General features: G+C 45.2%; 1 protein-coding gene across 7 annotated transcripts in view; it reads right to left on the bottom strand.

Annotated features, from left to right (window-relative positions):
- The window catches only part of MYO1C (myosin IC), a 55,110-nt gene that overhangs the window by 8,710 nt on the left and 27,243 nt on the right, over positions 1 to 19,157 (bottom strand). For 6 of the 7 annotated variants that reach the window (XM_017832563.1, XM_017832566.1, XM_017832570.1 and 3 more), the window contains exons 2-18: positions 10,979 to 11,134; positions 10,267 to 10,382; positions 7,036 to 7,234; positions 6,066 to 6,146; positions 5,130 to 5,309; positions 4,825 to 4,923; positions 4,479 to 4,592; positions 3,863 to 3,934; positions 3,478 to 3,597; positions 3,182 to 3,264; positions 2,548 to 2,653; positions 2,348 to 2,428; positions 1,869 to 1,960; positions 1,135 to 1,229; positions 920 to 966; positions 552 to 632; positions 276 to 381 (exon numbers count right to left, since the gene is read on the bottom strand). In XM_017832563.1, the coding sequence (XP_017688052.1) occupies positions 276 to 381; positions 552 to 632; positions 920 to 966; positions 1,135 to 1,229; positions 1,869 to 1,960; positions 2,348 to 2,428; positions 2,548 to 2,653; positions 3,182 to 3,264; positions 3,478 to 3,597; positions 3,863 to 3,934; positions 4,479 to 4,592; positions 4,825 to 4,923; positions 5,130 to 5,309; positions 6,066 to 6,146; positions 7,036 to 7,234; positions 10,267 to 10,382; positions 10,979 to 11,134 (1,828 nt within the window). Of the gene's footprint in view, positions 1 to 275; positions 382 to 551; positions 633 to 919; positions 967 to 1,134; positions 1,230 to 1,868; positions 1,961 to 2,347; positions 2,429 to 2,547; positions 2,654 to 3,181; positions 3,265 to 3,477; positions 3,598 to 3,862; positions 3,935 to 4,478; positions 4,593 to 4,824; positions 4,924 to 5,129; positions 5,310 to 6,065; positions 6,147 to 7,035; positions 7,235 to 10,262; positions 10,383 to 10,978; positions 11,135 to 19,157 lie in introns of those variants that run through there. The other variant, XM_017832569.1, reaches the window with a different exon arrangement.

Raw genomic sequence — 19,157 nt, 5'->3', positions numbered from 1 at the left:
ACACAGGAACAAAAAATGAGGGAGAATAAAGGTCATTAAAGGGCATTTATGTAGGTTAATAATTCTTTACTTTAACCATGACCCTACTTCACCCAAGACCAGTGCTCCCGTTCCAATTCCTGGCTGCTGGCACTGCCACCACCTCCCTGTGAGAAGCTCTGGCACAGACCCAAAATGAACAAATCTTGCAGGACTTCATTTCTGCTCCTTTCTGTGCCTCACTGACTGGGATCTAGTGCTCTACATCTGCCAAAGAAGAGTCCCCAGGGTCATACCAGCCTGTTTAGCATCGTTGGGTTTCATGCAACGAATGTAGGAGGGTTCTTTGGACATCAGGATTTCCATGAGTTTGGAGAGGCTGTTTTTGAACTGAGTTGCTGCCTAAGAGAAAAGAAAACTATGTATGAAGCAATGACTTGGAGCTGGTGACTGCAAAACACGGGCTCCCAGCTTTGAATGCGAGGGGCTCTCACTGGGATCACCATGTTAGAGAGCTCATGTCTTTAAAAAGAGGAAACAGCCCCATTTCCCTCCAGCTCTCGTGTTCCTACCGTTTCAGGTCTCTTTTTGTCTGTCAGCTCTGTCCTGTCGAAACACTGGTTTATGATGGGGTTCTCAGAGTTGCACATGGTCTGCAGAGAGAGACAGGTTTTCAGAGATAAAGTACAGACCATTCCTCAGTGAACCACCAGAGAAACATGGGACAAAAACTGGTTTTGTTTGGGGTTTTTTTGGTTTGTGTTGCTTTTTAATAATAAAATGAACGTTGGGCACCTCAACTGCTCTTTTCATAGCACAGACTTATGGACACATGTTCTCCAGGTGGAGTCTAGAAGGATCTTTTCCCTCAGGTCCATCCCATTTTAAACCCAACTGCTCATTCTGCAGGGTGCTGGAAACACCCTCTGTCCACACTCACCTCCTTCAGGTTCCGGAAGAGAAGGTCATTGTTTTTATCTAGAAAACCTGGAAGAAAAAGAAACCACTCAGGCTCCCACTGCTGTTCCATGGGAACTTCAGGGGCAGGAAAAATTCTATGCCCAGATTTTTCTTTACTACACAGTGGAGCTGTTTTAACTCAAAGGGCAGGGGATGGGAGGAGGAGAAAAGGAGGAAGGTGATGCACAGGCTCACCTGCCACACTGTAGGTGACGTCCCCAGCGTAGTGAGAGAGCCGGAATTCCTCCCGCCCCAGGGACTTCCGTGTCTTTTGGTCAGCGAGTTTGTGCCTGGGGAGAAAGTCAAAAAGCTCCATGAGAAACAAACTTCTGGGAGAGTCACTTCAAAAGGCACCGTGACGTTCAGTCCCTGAGCGAACACAGAAGGGGGACAGGGAATGGAATCTGACTTGGTGATTTTCAAGACCACAAGTAAATCAAGAGTTATCCACCAGCACATCATAAAAATGTTATTAAATGTATTTATGTTTATTTCAAAGGGGTGCATTTCAGTGTTCCTTGCAGAGGGGTTCTGCGTGCACATGAGATGCTGTACAGGTTCTAAGCTGAGCATAAGCAGAACGTTCACAATAAAAAGACATTTGGAGCTCCAAAATTGAAGTAAATAATCTGAAAGGTGACGTGGCAAGTCAGTAATGAGAGTTTTGCTGCCCCAATTGTATTTTGAAGCTCAGGCCTGAGAAGAGCCAGGCAGTCAGTATTGCCAGCTTATTTTATATTATCTTAAATCACAATCAAATCTCTGCAAAAGAAAACTTGATCATCCTTTATGGGGGACCCAGCACACCAAGGATGCTACTGCTCTACACACCATGAGCACAATGTTTTCTAGGAATAACTAAAGCTGTGGGCTCTCTCACACACTTGGACCTGACCAGTGCAACTGCCCTCAGCTGTGGGAACACTCACGTGAGAAAATGAGGGTGGTTTTTCACAGTTTCCTCCAGTTTCTCCAAGAATGTTGTATCTGTGGCATCCCCAGGTCTCAGACACTCTTCATCCTACAAACAGACACGTTCCAGGACTGGTTTCTGACTGGGCCTGTGGGCACCCAGACCAGCCCTGACTCTGTCTCACTGAAACACCGCCCCAGTTTGGCCCTTTGGCCTTTCCACAGGTAACCAGCTCTGATTTCAAGGAGTGAAGAATTGTTGAGCTGAGAAGGAAAACACTTCCCTCCTTCCAGACTGCCTGGATTGGGAGCTGCTTTCCCCAGAGTCCATGGAGGTGATACAATGGCTTTTCATAGTGTCACTGTTCAGTGTATTGTTGCTCTCCCCACCTGCTCAAACAGTCCTAACATAAAACTGTTTTATTTCTATGTTCTTGGCCTTGTTTGCCACTACACTGCCCCAAACTTTTCATTTAAAAAGGTGCTTTCGACTCACCAAAATAGAAATGATGCCTTTGAATTTCTCTTCCACCAAATCACAAATTATTTTGTTATTGAAATACTGAACCGGTTCCCACTGCAAAGACAAGAAATCACACTTGGGGGTGAAAACAATTCTAGGCTGGAAAAACACATGGAAATTTCAGTGGGGAGGTGCTGGGAAGGAGAGAGTGAAGGGATGACATTGGCTCTTACCGCGATGCCTTCGGACTCGTATTCCTCTTGCTCTGACTTTAACGTGAGCTCTATGAAGAGCTGCTGCAATTTTTCATTACAATAATTAATACAAAATTGCTCAAAGCTGCAAACAAAAATCAGAAAAACAATCACTAAGACTGTACCACAAGTGAAACAGTGGGAGCAGCATGAATATAGTAAATCAGCAGAAACGGAAGAGGTTTTGTGAAATGTTTATTTACTGGCTGTATAAATATAGTAAGTTGATTATTTAGTGAAACTTGGTTACAGAAGGAGGGGAAAACAACAGGAAGGATGGAACATGAAGGATGGAAATATGGAGGAACACAGAAACTTTTAATAAGTGACCAATAACACTTCAAATTTGAGAGATTGTTCATTGCTGTCCCTCAGGGAGGTTCCAGACTGACCTGGCTGTAAATGCTAATTATTAGCTGGATGCCCCAGGTGTTAGAGTCCCTGTGATTATCAGTTTTCCAACTGATTTCCTGAAGTTTAAATTCCACCTCTTTCTCTTATTAAGAGAACCAGAGATGGAATAAGGTCTTGAATCACAAAGTAGAGAAGCACTGTAATGAATGAAGTCATGCAGAGTTTACTCAAAACTCAAGAGACTTTGATTGAAACAAACCTGTTGTGCTGGAAAACCTCAAATCCATAGATGTCAAGCAATCCTAGAACTGTTGTACTTCTCCAGCCTGGAAACTTTTCGTCCTGCAATAGAGAAAAAAATAAATGTAGATTTGTACTCACAGCTACGATCCATCACCAGATCTTGATCATTTAGTTCCAGCATTTACTGCTTAATTTGGAAAACAATTTATAAATCCCTAAGGCTTGGAACTTGCATTCACTGCTTTGCAGCTAAAAGATTTGGAATTTCCTTTCACAGGTGGCTGGATATCAAGAAACAAAAGGTTCACTTGCCTTGTAAGCCAGAGACTTGTTGACCTTGTTCACCAGCCAGGAGAAGGTGCGTCCGTAGACAGCCTTGGCGAGAGCGTCCCTGGCATAGGCCGCCTGCTCCAGGTTCAGGGGACTGACCAGCTGCAGGCAGGAGGAGACAAAAGCCATTCAACATCCACTCCAACAAGAGATTCCACTCCCCTGGATCACTATTAATTAACAGCCACTCCACAGCCCGCCTGGGCTCAGCTCCTGGCGCTGCCTCCCAGGTGAACAGTCACCAGCGGGTTGTGGGATTCCTGCACTGAGTCCTCTGACAAGTGAGAAGGGACTGTTGGGCTCTGGTATGAGAGCTCAAGGTGTGTTAATTCCATGTGCCTCCCAGATCCCTAGGTCCTGTTCTTACCTCTTCCCCTTTTGCTATGATCTTCTTGTGGGTCAGTGCATCCCGAAGAACAGAGCCTTCCACTGCTAGAAGCTGCAAAGCAATGGGATATTAAATTGATTTTTGAAGCAGTATGTTCCAATTACTAATAATAGTTTTAAGACATCAGAAAGGTTGCTTCCTAAAATCCCAGTCCAGTGAATCAACCCTTTGTTTTCCACTCACACTGCAAGTCTTCTGCAGCATCAATCCCTCCCTTTTCTCCCACACATCCCCTCCTTTCTGGCAGTGATATGACCTAACAAATACATTGGCTTGATGGTTCTGGCATAAAAAACTGACCAAGCAAAGCCACAAAGGTGGGTTTTTCTTTAAAGTTCTTCTCCAGAGTCTTATTCCTATCTCTCTGCCTGAAGGTGAAAACCACAAAGCAGTGGTGGATCAGGTGGTAAAGAGAGAGGATGTCAATTAAAGGGTTTTGATGATAATATTTGCATTTTATTTAGGTCAAACAAAAGTAAAATTTACGAGAGCTTCTAAATCATATTCTAAAATTATATGACGGTATCAAGTTCAAAATAAGGAAACTGCCACAATTCACCTTTCCTGTAATATCTCCCTGACTGGTGATACTCACCCTAGCCAGGTATTTAATCTGATTCTCTGTAGTGACCTGAGAATTTCCTTGCTCATCAACAGCAAACTGCACGTTCCCCATGTGCAGAACGCTGGCCACAATGCTCAGCAAATCCTGGGATGGAAGCAAGAGGCAGAAGTCAGGATGATGAAACGAACACACAGTGAGGTTTTTATGTTAATTAACATTTCACAAGAACATTTTGTATCTTTTTCAGGATTTCGGTAGAGAATACATTCACTCTGAATTGATTCACTCTCATTTGATTGCAATCAGAAATCCCAAATCAAAGCAGAAAAATTCTTTAAAAGCAGGAAAATCAGCTGTGCTTCCACACATGTCTCACCTCCACCTCACTGTCACTGAAGCCAATAATGGACAGGGCTCTTCGCATGATCTTCCACTCATTTTTGTCATTTATGGAGCTGACCCTTGCACAGTGACCCTAAAAAGACACAGTTTGACACAAATAAATAAATAACTGTCAAAGATACATTATCCATGCTCAATCCACTTCTGTTATATGCTTCTTTTCAACAGCAGTCAGCTCAGAGTTATTTCTGAAGTGAGGGAACGAAACGACAAAATCAACTGAGAACATCTTGGTTCTATAATATAAAAATATTATAAGAATTACTGGTTAATGCTCACCTTTACTAAATAATGATACTGCTGCGGGTTCTTCTCGAGGCCCAGCCTCCGCAGCAAGTCCTCCTCTCCTCCCTCTAGCAGCTGGTAGAAAATGTGGAAGTTCCTCTCGCCGTGATTCTGGTGCACAACTCGGGATTTCTCCAGGAGGTAGTTCAAGATGTGGCCCCCGACAGGAGCCCCCTAAATCAAACCAGGTACATTGAAACAGTTCATCAACATAAAGGAAAATGTTTCTGCTTCTTGGTTGTCTGTTCAAAGACAAACAGCATCTGAAACAAAAGCCCATAAAAACACAGAAAATCATCTGTCATTTTGTATCACAAGCTCTGTTTCAGCTCCACGGTGATTTGGGTGCTCAAGTGCATGCAAAATGAGCTATTGAGTGACAATGACATGGTGTTAACACCAATCCTGGCCACAGAACACACTGAATGGCATGTTGTCTTGTGTAAAATTCCTTCTCAGAAGGTGTTCACAAAACTGTAAGTGTGGAGGGATTGTATCCTGAGATGTTTAAAGGACTGCAATGCTGAGCTCCTCAGATCCTGCACTGTGTGGGACAGTGTGGGACACCAGGGATCAGAATGGAAACAAACACTGTGCAAAGTTACACAGGACAGAGATTATCTTCAGATCACAGCTGGATTATGTGGATTTAGTTCGGGAGTATCCATTTGCACAGTGCACATATACCCTAGGAATAAGAGGATTTAATCTCACTGTCTCCTTAGGTAGAGAAATAAGGGAAGAAAGAAAGGAGAGTGAGTACTATAAACCCACTGGAAGTAAACTTTGCTACCACAGACTCTGCTCACGTTGTCATCAAGGAAATGCAAAACAATTGTTCCACACACACATCAGTACAAGAACACACAGGCAACAGAGAACTGCTATGACTGGCACAGCTTCCAAGGTACAAAACAGATTTCAAGTTACCCTGTAATCAAACTGCACATCCATGTATTTCCCAAATCGACTGGAGTTGTCATTTCGAAGGGTTTTTGCATTTCCAAAGGCCTGAAATGAAAATGATTAGAGAGAAATAAATAAGTACCAAATAAGATTATTTATAAACACTTTGGTGAAGCTGCCAGTTATTTGTTTACAGCCACTAAAGCCCAGGATTTTCCTTTCTGCAAAGAAAAACAAGAAGGAAGCAGATTGCTCCCCAAATTCTAAGGCTGATCTTTATACCCACTGCAAGCACTGCAGATGGAACATCCTCTGGAAATACTTCCATCCCCTCAGCAAAGCTTATTTTAATGCTGGTCCACTGTTGACAACATATGTCATGTCTGACAGTCTTTTCAAAGGTTCCTCTTTCGTCACAGCCATTTGTTACAGCCACCTGCTGCTCCACTGACAACAGGCTCTATCCCAACAGGACAGGGCCTGCCGGGCTCTCCCTGCTCCTGGGAGCACACCTTTCCCAGGATACAGCACCCAGCTGAGCATGGAGCAGGAGTATCACCGGGCACTACACAGACAGCTGGGGCTGGACACTAGAGGACACCACAGCACCAGAAAATGAACCCACAAACGCATTTATCCGCTGCCCACTGCAGTGTGCCCCTTCCTGCCTTTGCAGACTAATCCAGTGAACCAGAGCTCTTCCCACTCCAAACTCCCCTCTCTCCCTGCAGCCCCGGCCATGCCAGAATTCCTCCCAGTGGAGTGGAAAGGGCCAAGCGAGCTCAGCAGCAGCCAGCCATTCCTTTGGCTTGGAATCAGAGCGGGATTCCCCGGTGTGCAGAGCAGATGATCTGCCCACACACCATGACCCAGCACTCCCAGGACACGCTCTCCGCTCTGTCATGTCCCATGGGGTCCCACCTCCACCACCCCCTCAGCTGGAAAATGTGAGTGTCACTGCTGTGACTCAGTGCCAGGTTCCCATGGGAGTTACCTCCAGGACAGGGTTGGACTGGAGCAGTCGGTCCTTGACGGTCTCGACCTGCTGGCTGGCGGGGCAGGTCACGGCGTAGTACTGCAGGATCTTCTTGGTGGCCTCTGTCTTGCCAGCCCCGCTCTCCCCGGAGATGAGGATGCACTGATCCTTCCTCTCCGTGCGCAGGGAGCGGTAGGAGTTGTCTGCAATCGCGTAGCTGCGGGACAACGACAGCCAGGCATTGGTGTGGCTCCTCGGGTGAAGGGCAGAGACCCCTCAGAGAGGATTATCCCACACTGAGAACTCCGGGAAGACACACCCCAAAAGAAGCATCTGCCCCAGTCCATGGGCTGGGTGAGACCATATTGCTCCTTCACACTGGTGAAGACACAGGAGATCACTCCATTCACAACTTAACCACTGAGCCCAGTTTCTGCAGGGTGACAGCACAAATTACCAAATTCCTTCACAAACTGACAAAAGAAGTTTCTGTAGAAGTTGACTAAATGGTGCAGATCAACTTTTCTAAATATACATGATCTCTCAACATTGGTCCCCCAGGACAAAAAAGCTTAACATTCAGGAAACACCTTGTTGTCCAGTGGTGTTTACTCTTGCTTATCTTTTCGGTGATGACACAGTCAGGTGGTCACAGCTGCACTTTGCTATTTGGGTGGATCCTGTAATGTGGCTCCAGAGTAGCCCAACCTCTCACAGCTTCTCTTGGATGGTGGGAAGAGTTGGATGAGCCAGCACAGACTAAGGAGCATCCTGCAGGTTCAGCTACCCTTCACCTTAGGCCAAGCACTGCCCAAAACACCTCCTGCCTGCACAAGCCAGCTCTGGCCCTGTCCCTGCTTCCTCTTTGCTGCTTTTTCCTTCCCTTCTCTTTTCCTGCCCATCACAGACCAGACAGGATTTCATGCCAAGAGTTACACAGTTATACACACTCTTAAAGCACCAGAGAGCAGGAAGATGAGTGACAATGATGGTAACTGCTCATAGAGGGAGAGGGAAAGGACAATGGGAGAGAGTAAAAGAGAAGCATCAACCCTTCACAACTCGTCTAAGACAACCTCCATAACAATATTTTCAGCTGTCTCACATGTGGTGATCAAGCAGATATCCTGTCTTCATATGCTTGACAACCTTCTGCTAGCTTTGCTTTTTTTTTAATTTTCCTCTTTTTTTTCTTTACCTCTCATGCTGTGCAACTAATTAGAAATAATCACAGCAAAATAGCAGCCGTGGCCTTCTCAGGTCTATTAATACTTGGTGCTAAGGCAACACCAGTGAGCTACCTAGCAACACAACTCCACACTTACCCCACTGAACACATCACATCCTTCTCTTCCCATCCAAACCCTGCCTCTGGAGCATTTTGAAAACAGCTGAATAAATGTAAATTTAATTTAAATTTGAAGAACTGCCTCTAGACTGCGTGCCTTTATTGGGTGGTTTATGGCACTGTGAGCTCCAGCAGTCACGCACAGCACACACAGAATCACTTCAGTTAAAGATGTTTATGGTCCCATTTGTAGCCCCCATCTCCAAACCCCCTGGCAGGCCATAAAGAGGACAGGATGTGACAGATCCCTGGGAAGTGTGCTGTGTTCCAAGCCCATAGGGATAACTTTCCTCCTCTGAACGTGACGTACTTCCCAGAGAACCCAGAGCTCAGGCCTAGACTTAAACTAGTTTGACACTGGAATCTTGAAGAATTCTGGCTTTCTAGAATCAGTTTAAAAGAGGAGAAAGAGGGAAAAAAAACACCTGAATTACTGTAAAAGGAGAAGCCCAGAGCACCACACTGCAGACAGGGCATTTTGATGCTCCTCAGAGTAATTTTAAATGCATACATCATCAGATAATGCAGTGGAAATAAATAATGCAATGGGGTTTAATGGAAGGGTAAAAACAGTTAAGAAAAACACTGTTTTCCCAGTGGGAGCAGCAGTGGTATCCAGCACTACAGTTCTCCAGGGTTTACTCATGAGCTGCACGTTTTACAACTTCTTATGGGACTAGTTAAAAGAAAAGAGAACAGCCTAAGAAATAATCAGCTGCCCTGTGATTTAAGTGTAGCACATATAGGAATTAAAGCACATCTGCTTAATGCTTCAATCCATGAGCACTGCCATCATCCTCAGTCCTGCACCTACTGCACACAGAAAAAAGGAGCCACAGTCCCAAGGATTTTCCAGAGAGTCCCAAAACTCTCATCTAAGGACACAGAAGCCCTTCAAGAACACCCTGGCCAAAGTGGAACATCTACACCAAGGGGAGAACTGAGGAGGTTTGAATGCAGGGTTTTTTCAGGTTTAATTTTCCCCCACGTAGGTTCACACAATAAAAATCCCATTTTTACCATAAAAAAATACAACTTCAAGTGTTTAGACTTTCCCAAGTAATGGTGTTTCTCCCCCTCTCTGTGCTTGCAGTGCATTCTGTTTTGTTTACTCTCCTGGGCTATGTGCCAGCAATAAGAAACAACCCAAATAGTTCACTCAAAAATAATATCATTTACTCTTCCAAGACCTCTTAAAAAAAACCCCCAAACCAGAATACAACATAAAAACCCCTCCAAGAGGTGCTCAGAATTTGGCCCTTGGTCCTGAAAGAAAACATTCTGAAGCCATGTGGCCTCAGCTCTCAGCCATTCAGTCCGACAAAAAAATTCAAATGCTTTCAAAAATAACTTTAAACCTCAATTTTTTTTTCTTTTTTTTTTCGAATGGGAAATTGGGAACACTCACCAGGCCAGACCATGTAAATAAATACATTCCTTGTTCCAACAGGCTGACGGTATCTTAGCAACAAGGGAAATACCAGATAAATATTGGTCAGGCAGTACCAGCAGAGGTAGGAAAGAAACCCACACACAACAGACACACTCTTTCCCCTGGTTAGCCCTGTGCTGGGGAAACTCACGGCCCGGACACGGAGACCCCAAGTAACCCTGGAACAATGAACTCCTGTCCTGCCAGGGGCAAGCAACTCTGTTCCTCCAGCCAGGAAGGAACTGACTCCCTTTCCAAATACTGCTCTTGCAAAGGCAACTCATCCTCTTTGGAGACAGGAACAGGAATAGAAAGAGCCCCACACCACACCCTCCGGAGGGTCCTTTATATCCCTAGGATTTTCAGCACAAGGAAAAGTCCTATTTGCTTGTTTTCACACGTCACTGCTGCTCACACCTGCGTGGGAATGGCACAAAACTGCTCTGTTACCCACAGGCCACTCACTCACAGGTGAGGAGAAACTTCATAGAAGCTGACGCCGCGGTACCGCTCCATGTTCTGCTTGCTGTAGATTTCCAGTTCCTTGTACGGATTCACAGACACCAGAACGGAGCCGATGTAGGTCTGGAAAAGAGAACAAAAAGCAGGGAGGTTACAGACGGTCTGGCAGCAGAGTCTGAGAGCTCAGACTTCTCTGAAGGCCAAGTGCCTGCCCCGGGGATGCTCCTGAGGAGCTTCCAAACAGGCCAAGGGTGCTGAGGCAGTGACCTCTTAGTGCTGTGAGAGTGACACTGCTGGAGTTATGCCAGACATGTTATCCTTGCTGGATCCTTGCTGGATAAACAGCCCCTCAAATGGTTTTAGTGCTTCTAACAGCAAGAATATTGGATTGTTTCTGATATACATTTAGGACCAAGTTCAAGTCTGGGGTTGCTGGAAGTGAGTGAATTCATGACGTGGAAGAATGTGGTGAAAATCGGATTTTCAGTGCTGGCAAAATCTGTAAATGCCAGCAGACCTCAACGGGAGCACTGCAGGGAGTCCCTACATCTGTCAACATGACAGTATCCCAGACTAGCTCTGCCACAAGCAATGGTCTGTGAAAGTTGACACCACCACCTCCAAAGCCAACCGAAGAGCAGAGCTGGGTATGTCTTCTGCACCAAACACCCACATTCAGGTCAGCGATGAACACTCTGGTGTCTGTCACTGCTACTCACATAGATCAGGTTCTCCTTGAAGCGTTTCCGCAGGTTTTCAATGAATGCTGCCTCGCTGGTGAAGTTCTCCAGCAGGACAAAATCCTGCACCCCAACACGGTCCCGGGCGGTCAGAGCGCTCTCCATGGTCAGCCGGATGCCGTTAGCTCCTAATCCCTGCAGCCAAGAGCAGAGGAAGGTTGGGATACCTGTGGTTTTCAAGCAGCTCTCCCCATCCACAAGAACCACGATTATCCATGGACAGCCATGGATATGAGAACAATCCCACTGCTATTGTTGAAAACGCTACTCAGTGTGTACCAACACCTGATCACTTGGCTTACACCAACTGCTTTGATGGAAGACAAGACAGCATGAGGGAAAAGTTACTGATAAATTTCCAATAAATTTAAATCAGTCAATCAAACAAGCATTTGATAAAGAGAATAAATCTTGGATTTCCTTTCCCAGTCATCCTGTAGCAGGAGTGGGACTGAAATGTGTTCTCTCCACCTCTCTTATCTCATTTCACAACGGGAAGCCGTTTTGAGGTACGGAATCTTTTATGACTAATGATGATTCATCTCACAAGCAAACAGCTTCACATTGCTGACCAATTTAAAAGCTGTTACAAGACAACCAATGGGAAAATTCGGCGAAAATTTAGAAGAAACGAGAAATGGGCATTTCTGCATCCCACGCCACTGAATTTAGACTGTGACACTAACACGCATCAAGCAACTTCTATTCCCTGACCTTCTTTTAAAGGTTACATTTTTGATGTGATGTGGGTTCAGACACCATCTTTGGAAAACACTCGTCTGCTGACTTCTGACTTCACTCAGCCTCACGTACTAAAACAGGGAGGGGAAATGTGCACCGAGTGGTGACTCAGTTGCTGCTTGCCCGGAAAATCTCTACACAACAGAGAGATGATGTACAAGGCGTTCAAGATGAGAGACACCACAGAAACCAGAGACAGGAGATACAACGTGTTGAACCATTTGCCTCACACCTGTCTGCATTTCCTTATCATATTCTGAAATCCTTCCTACTTTGCAAACTCCTCACAGCAAGCAACCCTTCTCCTAAATGATCTCCCTAAAGCACTAATGCATTGCAGAGAATGTTGTTATATTCTGGGATGTTGCCATTGCTGGCACAAACACCACAGAGGTTCCCATCTAGGAGCAACACACGGACACCCTCTCCTGCAGCAGCATCACGAACTGGGAATGCTGGACCCTCAACAGTGTCGTCCAGCCCCAAAACCCTACACAATGATGCAGGTGACTTTTGCTGATTCACATTGTCTGGTTTTCTTCTTTCCGCTCCTTCTCAAGATATAACAGTGGTCAGAGTACAGGGACTGATGGTGTGCAGGGAAAAAAACCAAAACCAGCCTTGGTCAGAAGAAAATTTACCTGAAGTTTTGTTAAACAGTAATAAAGGCAAGAGCTGCTGAAGTACAAATTTGGCTCTAAATGGGTGTAAATTCCCTCAGCCTGCAGTTGTTTTGACTTACCAATCATTTATTGGTGAAAGATGTTTTTGATTTGGTAAATGACTGGTAAATGCAGTTTTGCCTATTTGTATAAAGTACTAACTGGCTTCCTCCTCACAAGTCCAGTGCCTGGGCAGAAGTGATTGCATGAAACCAGCAGTTTTCAGATAGGAAAATTAGTTCCTTCTGGAAATCTCAAATCCAGATCCACTCTAATGGCTCAAATACCACAAAGAAACATAATTTGATTTCCTCTTTTCTTTTTTTCCAATTAGTCTCATGGTCTGGAAGGCCTGAGTTCTAAGCTTGGAAAGACCCAGTCTGGGAGGGATTCACAGATACTGTCATCAAGTAATCTTTCTAAAATGCCCCAAATTTTCCAAGCTAATTCCTCCACACCTTCAGCAAAATGCTCTGTTGTTTTCTTCTACCCTCTTAGCCAAGGTGAAGAGAAAAAGGATAACCCCTGGAGAAGGAAGGTAGTGAGACAAAGGATAACACTGGCAAAAGAAAAAGAGATAAACATACAAATAAACTCTGCCTATAAATTAGAATTCTTCTGCCAGAGTGGTGCAGCCCTGGAGCAAGTTTTGGACAAGGTAATGGGAACAAAGGCAAACCCAAAAGAAAATAACTACTTTTCAAGTGGTTAAGTTTATAACTACAGCCTTAAAACACAGCTGCCTCAAAAACGACTGAGGAGAAACTTCCACCCTCGCACAGTTAATCCAAGTTTATATAATCCTAAAGACTTTCACAGAAAACGTCACTTAGCAGTTTCAGCAGCTCTTTCATCAGCCACTCCCTCAGCCCAGGACAAACTGATCCCAGCTGTCCACATCCAGGCGAGGGAAGAGCCAACCCACCCCACTGACAACACACAGAGCTGCGCTCCGGCCGCCTCCCCTGGGACAGGCATTTAAGGCCAAGTAGCTTCGGTTTCCTCCACGCTTTTGTCTTCCCATTCAACTCCAGCTCTCTCCGTGAGAACAAAATAACTACCTCAAGTCTGTTAAAAAGAAAAAACACAGCAACCCCCCCTCCCCCAAAAACAACACAACTAAATGCAACTTTTGAGCAGTAATTAAATGTGACCAGGTTACCCATCGGGGGACGTGCTGCAGTCAGATTCTCCAGAATATAAACTTTACTCAGTGTTGTACCCTCCCAAGCCCAAGTTCAACGCAAATATAAACATCAGCCATAACCCACAGCTGAGCAATAGGCACTTCTCAGTGCCAGCATTTGCTCATTTGCTTTATTGCATATGTCCAAGTCTAGCACCAGCTTCAAATGTCAGTGTTAACTGTTTGACTGCCAATAACTTCAACAGATGCAATGTAAAAGGAGGTGAAAATAAATCCTTTTTGCAAAATGGAAACAGAACAGTAATGCAGAAGGAAGGAAGCAGGGAAAGAAGACACTATTTAGGAAAAAATAATCACAGTGATGACCATATGTTCCTACTGAATGATGAGTGTGACAGTAAGGCACCGAATAAATTAAAATAACTAAAATGTTAGTTATTTTCTGTTAGCAGGCAGACACCAAATATGGTGGCTGTAAATCAGCGCTAGAAAACCCAGTCTGGGGAGTTAAATTTGTTACAGTGGAGCTAATTAACCATTAAAGCAGTTTGCCTATGGACAGCACTGGCTCCCTTGGAGATTTCTCTGTGCCAAACCTCCCCCGGCTGACGTACAGTTCCCTTACAACATCCTCTGCCCCGTACTAGGCAAGAGATCAGCTTGGACAACTCCAAAAGCCCTGTGGCAAGGGTATGTATTCCAGATAATTACAAGAACACAGACTGTGAGGGTCTGATTAGACCCTTCCTTGTGAAAATCAGTTTTTCTGGAAGCTGCTATGAGAGTGCAGTGGTGGACAAGCCCTCGTGACAGTGAGAACAGGCAGAGGGACCATCCCTCCTGCCCTGTGTGCAGCTGCACCCTTTGGCTTGTGCAATAAGATAGACTGGAAATCTGACAGGCATTAAAACTAACTCAGATTGATTTTTTTTTTATTGCTTTAATTCAGGTCATTTTCCCACACTGGTTCCACATGTAATCGCTCGCAGTGGCCACAGATATGGTGATGGGGAACCACAGCGGAGTCAGGGACGAGCAAGAATTCAGCTGCAAGGCCAGTTCCTACTGTTTTTCAATGCTTGTAAAACGACCACTTCAGAGGCAGGTCAGGTGCAGCCTAGAGCTCAGCACCAAACTGAATATGTCCCCTCCTCTGGGCTTTGCTGCCTCCCTGGCACCAGCTTACACAGTGACCTGCCTCCAACCCAAACTAATGCAACTCACTAAATCAGCAAAACAAGGACCAGGAAAAGAGAAGCTGGTAGTTTTCTGTCCAGGCTGTGAGTTGAATCACCTTACAGTGGGATTGGGTGAGTGTCAGACCCAGGGAAAGGAGGAAAGGGAGCATAGGTGCCCACTGACAGTAAGTTATCTAGGTCAGCTCCACCATGTGCAGCTGAGCCCAGACTAAAGGGATCAAAAGGAGGCCCAGGCTGAGGATCCCAAGCATTGCAGGATGGATACACAGTGCTAATGCCACACCCAGCACAGGCTGCAAACAGTGAATTGCAAAAATTTGAGCAATCTCCATGTGATCTTGGTGCCTGTGGGCTTAGGAGTGCCCGTGCCTTCCCTCAAACTGGCCTTTCATCCCGCACTAAACCCGCTGTCCTGCTGGTCACTCCTACCCAAGAGTGCACAAGCTGACTTCTGCCACCACATTTCTCAAACCCACCCCATGGTACCGTTTCAAGGGACTCATTCCCACACTATTTTAACCCACTCTTTGCTTTTAATCTCTTCTCCAGAGCCGTCAGCACAACAGTGGCTCCCGGCCAGGAAGGGAAAAGCCGTCACTCCCGAATGGTGGGGACCAGGCCAGTGCAATTACCAACACGGTACTACTTCCACATGCCTTTTCCCTCCCTGTGATTAAATTTTGGGAAAGACTTTCCGCTGGTGTAAATTGGTGCTGCTGAATGCAGCCTGCAGAGCCAGGTTTACATTGGCCGAGGTTCCAGCCTTTCTTTGTATTCATACAAGAGTCAACAAGACCAGAAAATACCTTTGAGCTCCTGGGAGTACAAAACCACTCAAGACTGTACCAAAGAGTTTCCTAAAGTGAACTAGTAAATCGCTGACATGGTATTGTGAAGGTGTAAACACATATTTTTCTTTTAAACTAAATGCCAAAGTATGATAAAGTTTTTCCTCTGCTTAGGACTTGGAGAGCTCATACACCTCAACAATGAAAAACAGGGCCTTTTGCTCTGCACAACAAAATCCCAAGTATCCGAGTCAGCCAGCCTGAGGACACTGGGGAAATTTTCTTGTGTGCTGGAAGATGGAGGGTAACTCTGCCATGAGCACAGGGCTTCAGGGCTGATGTGAACAGAGCAAGAAGTTCCCCCTGGCTTTGTCCATCAGCTGGTCCATGGCCATGGAACACCCAGCTCAACGGGTATAAGAAGGACTCTTTCCCAGAGGGGGTACCTGGGTGGTCCATGTTGGCACAGCAATTCCAGACACACAAGCGCTGCTGACCACTGAGAGAACAGGCAGCACCTGGAGCACCAGCAACTCCCTCTCCTTCCTGGAGCATCCATGAGTGATGCACATGAAAACACCTGGAGTTCTCAAAGTGAATGGTTTTGGATGGAGCAGGGAAACTCCATAATCAGAAAGAAAAGTCCCAACGTAAACAGGATTTCTGCTTCAACATCTAAAAATGTATCTTTTAACATTTTCTTCTGGCAATGGATTTTTACAGGTTAGATTGTATCCATTTAGGAGACTTGCACTTAAATAACCACAGGAAGCTGGTGCCATATGGAAAGAGGCACCTTTATCTTGGTATCAAGTGAAAGATGATTGATCTGCAGGTTCCAGAAATAGTTACAAAGCCGGGAACGGAAGAACAGGCAAGAACCAAATGTGAGTGGGAAGGGAAATTCAGATTAGATTCTGGAAGACAATACAAGTCTGAACCAAGAACGAACCCCTTGTGGGGAGGTGGCAGTTAAAAAACATTTGTCTCCTGGATAGTCTGACATTCTTCACTGTCATGCCAAAGCTGCAGGAAGGAAAGAAAATTCCTTTGATTTCTACTCCACTTTACAGTCCGGGAAAGGGTTTGGACACGGCCTGGGCTAGACAGCAGAGCAGACAGAAATCAACTGTTTTATCCAGGGCCTCAATTCCCGAGGTGCAGAATGGGAGAGCTCCCCTTTCCCTCTGCATGGAAAAAGCAATAATGAAAACAACGGAGGTGGACCGGAACCAAGGGATCTTAGTCAAGCACTTGTCTGCCAGCGAATCCCTGACAGACTGAAGTGCAGCCACTTAGGACCCTCCTTCCTCCTGCCACACTGAAAATCAGCTGCACATTTTGGACACAACCAACTCTGTTAGTCAACAGCCGGGTGGGAAAGAAGGTTCCCGGAGAGGCAGCTCCGGCTCTCCCATAAAAATCCTCTGCAACCAACCACATGGATTTGTCTGCCCGTTCTGAAGCCACCTGAGCTGAGCTAATTATTTATATGACACATGATTGGCTTGTTTAGCTGGAAAAATTAAATAACAGAAGGAAATGTTTTATTTTGCTTTTTAACTGATTTCCCAAAAGACAGCCTGAGAAAATCAGAACTGTCAGAGGGATTGGGATCAAAACCAGGTAATGACTCTGATAACACAGACCAGCAGAGTTAAAGGAAACAACTTTAACTTGCAAAAAAAGTTACCATGTCAGCAGCTGCCACTCAAGGACCATTTATAGCAGAATAACATTTTAGTTTTGCTTGTTTTAGAGCAATACATCACCAACAATGGAATGTCTGGAGTCAGGGAGCACTTGCCATGCTCAGAACCTGGTTCTCCCTCCCTGATACTTCCCTTCCCATCCTAAACCAGATGTTGGAAGGATTTAACTATGGGATACACCATTCAAAAATTGTATTAAAGAAATAGAAATGCTACATCCTTGACTAATTCTTGTAATTATTTTGAAGTCCTCCATATTTTAAGTAGGGACAAATTGAAACACTTTAAAACCTAAAATAATTGGAAATACAGGGGAAGCCAGTTTATTCTGCTCTCACAAAGATTTGTTATATCCTCAGTAGCAAAATACCTCAAAGTTAAAGTTCTGCCTCCCTCACTTTCCAACCTACAGAGTCATTTAATCTCTCACCCTAAAATGCAAAGCAGAATAGGAAATATGAGCAATGGATCACATTGTGGGAATCATTTTAAGTATTTATCAAATGCAGGTAGGACGTGGGGAGTTACAACTGTGAATGCAAAATTTAATCTTTAGAAAAACAGCAATGGTGGGTGCAGATGTTGCTGTAATTAATTGTGACTCAATACATTAATCAATGACATTTGACATCTGCAAGATTTAGAATAGTAAGAATCCATCTAAGGAGCTCCAATGGAAATTAAAAGTGCAAATTATGATGGGCCAGAAACAAAACAAAGCCACGGAGATATGCATGGTAAGCAGGTGATATCATTTGTCCAATGTTGACAACATAATTATATTTTCTACATTTTACTTTGCAGGGGGATAAGGTAGGAAGAGAAGCAATTAGCAGTGAAAAGGAAAAGGTAGTTGTAAGAACTGATTTGAAGGAGAGGAAAAATGTTTATCTCTAAGAGGGGAAAGGTTGATATTTCAATCAACAGGCTAAATATAAAACAGCACTACAAAAAATGAACGAGGGCAAACCAGAAAGATCACCGGGGTTGGAAAAGTAAATACACTGAATTTCTATATTTAGGGAGCTGACATTTTTGCTCTTGAGCAGAGGACACAAGCTGCTGCTGGTTACAAGATGCTGCTGCTGACAGTTTGCTTGGCAGTACTACCTGTGACCACAGGCCTGTGCATCCCACAGCAGCTTCAGAAGACAAACAGCATCAAAACAAAACAAAACAAAAAAGGCAAAAAAATGCAAAACCTCAGCTTGTTGCCCTTGCAAGTGAGTTTTGATGCTGATCAGAGTGAGCAGGTGAGTGAGGGCAGCAACTCAGATGCTATCCCACAGATAAGAGCCAAGGGATGGACGTGCCCCTTGCAGCAATGGGGTACCCCCGGCACCCCCATTCCCTGCTCCGGTCACTGCCGCACTCCCCTTGGTCCCTCACTGCCCACACCACAGGGCTCACCCCGTCACTCTTGCAGCACTCTGCCCTCCCCCCTTCCCTACTGGATTCCACACACCCCACACAACCATTTCAGACCACGATGTCTTTCAAAGACAGTAAAACTTTCCAAACAGAACAAGCACTCCCGTGCATTCCCGGGGCATGTGAAGGGCACTTCCACACCCACATGTTCCCTCGGAGAACATCAAGCACCACCCCAGACAACACCTCTGCCTATCACACTCTCACCTATCTGACAACCTTTCTCCATGTCCACAGCTGTACAGAGGTTTCCTGCCTCCAGCATCCCCCTTGCCAACAGAAATCCAAGCACAGGCCTCTCAATCCCTGTCATCTCCACCTCTGGATGTGCTGTTGTATGGAGGGACTCAGCAGGTCCTCCAACAGCTCTGCCCCCTTCCCTTCATCACTAAGACCCTTTCTCAGGTGGTGGTCAACACCAGACTATGCAGGAAAACATGCAAGATCTCTGGATAGAGCAGGTATGGGATATTCCAGC

Source organism: Lepidothrix coronata, unplaced genomic scaffold (genome assembly GCF_001604755.1).
Source record: "Lepidothrix coronata isolate B3197 unplaced genomic scaffold, Lepidothrix_coronata-1.0 Scaffold203, whole genome shotgun sequence".
Lineage (NCBI taxonomy): Eukaryota > Metazoa > Chordata > Aves > Passeriformes > Pipridae > Lepidothrix > Lepidothrix coronata.
This window is presented reverse-complemented; position numbering and strand designations above follow the sequence as displayed.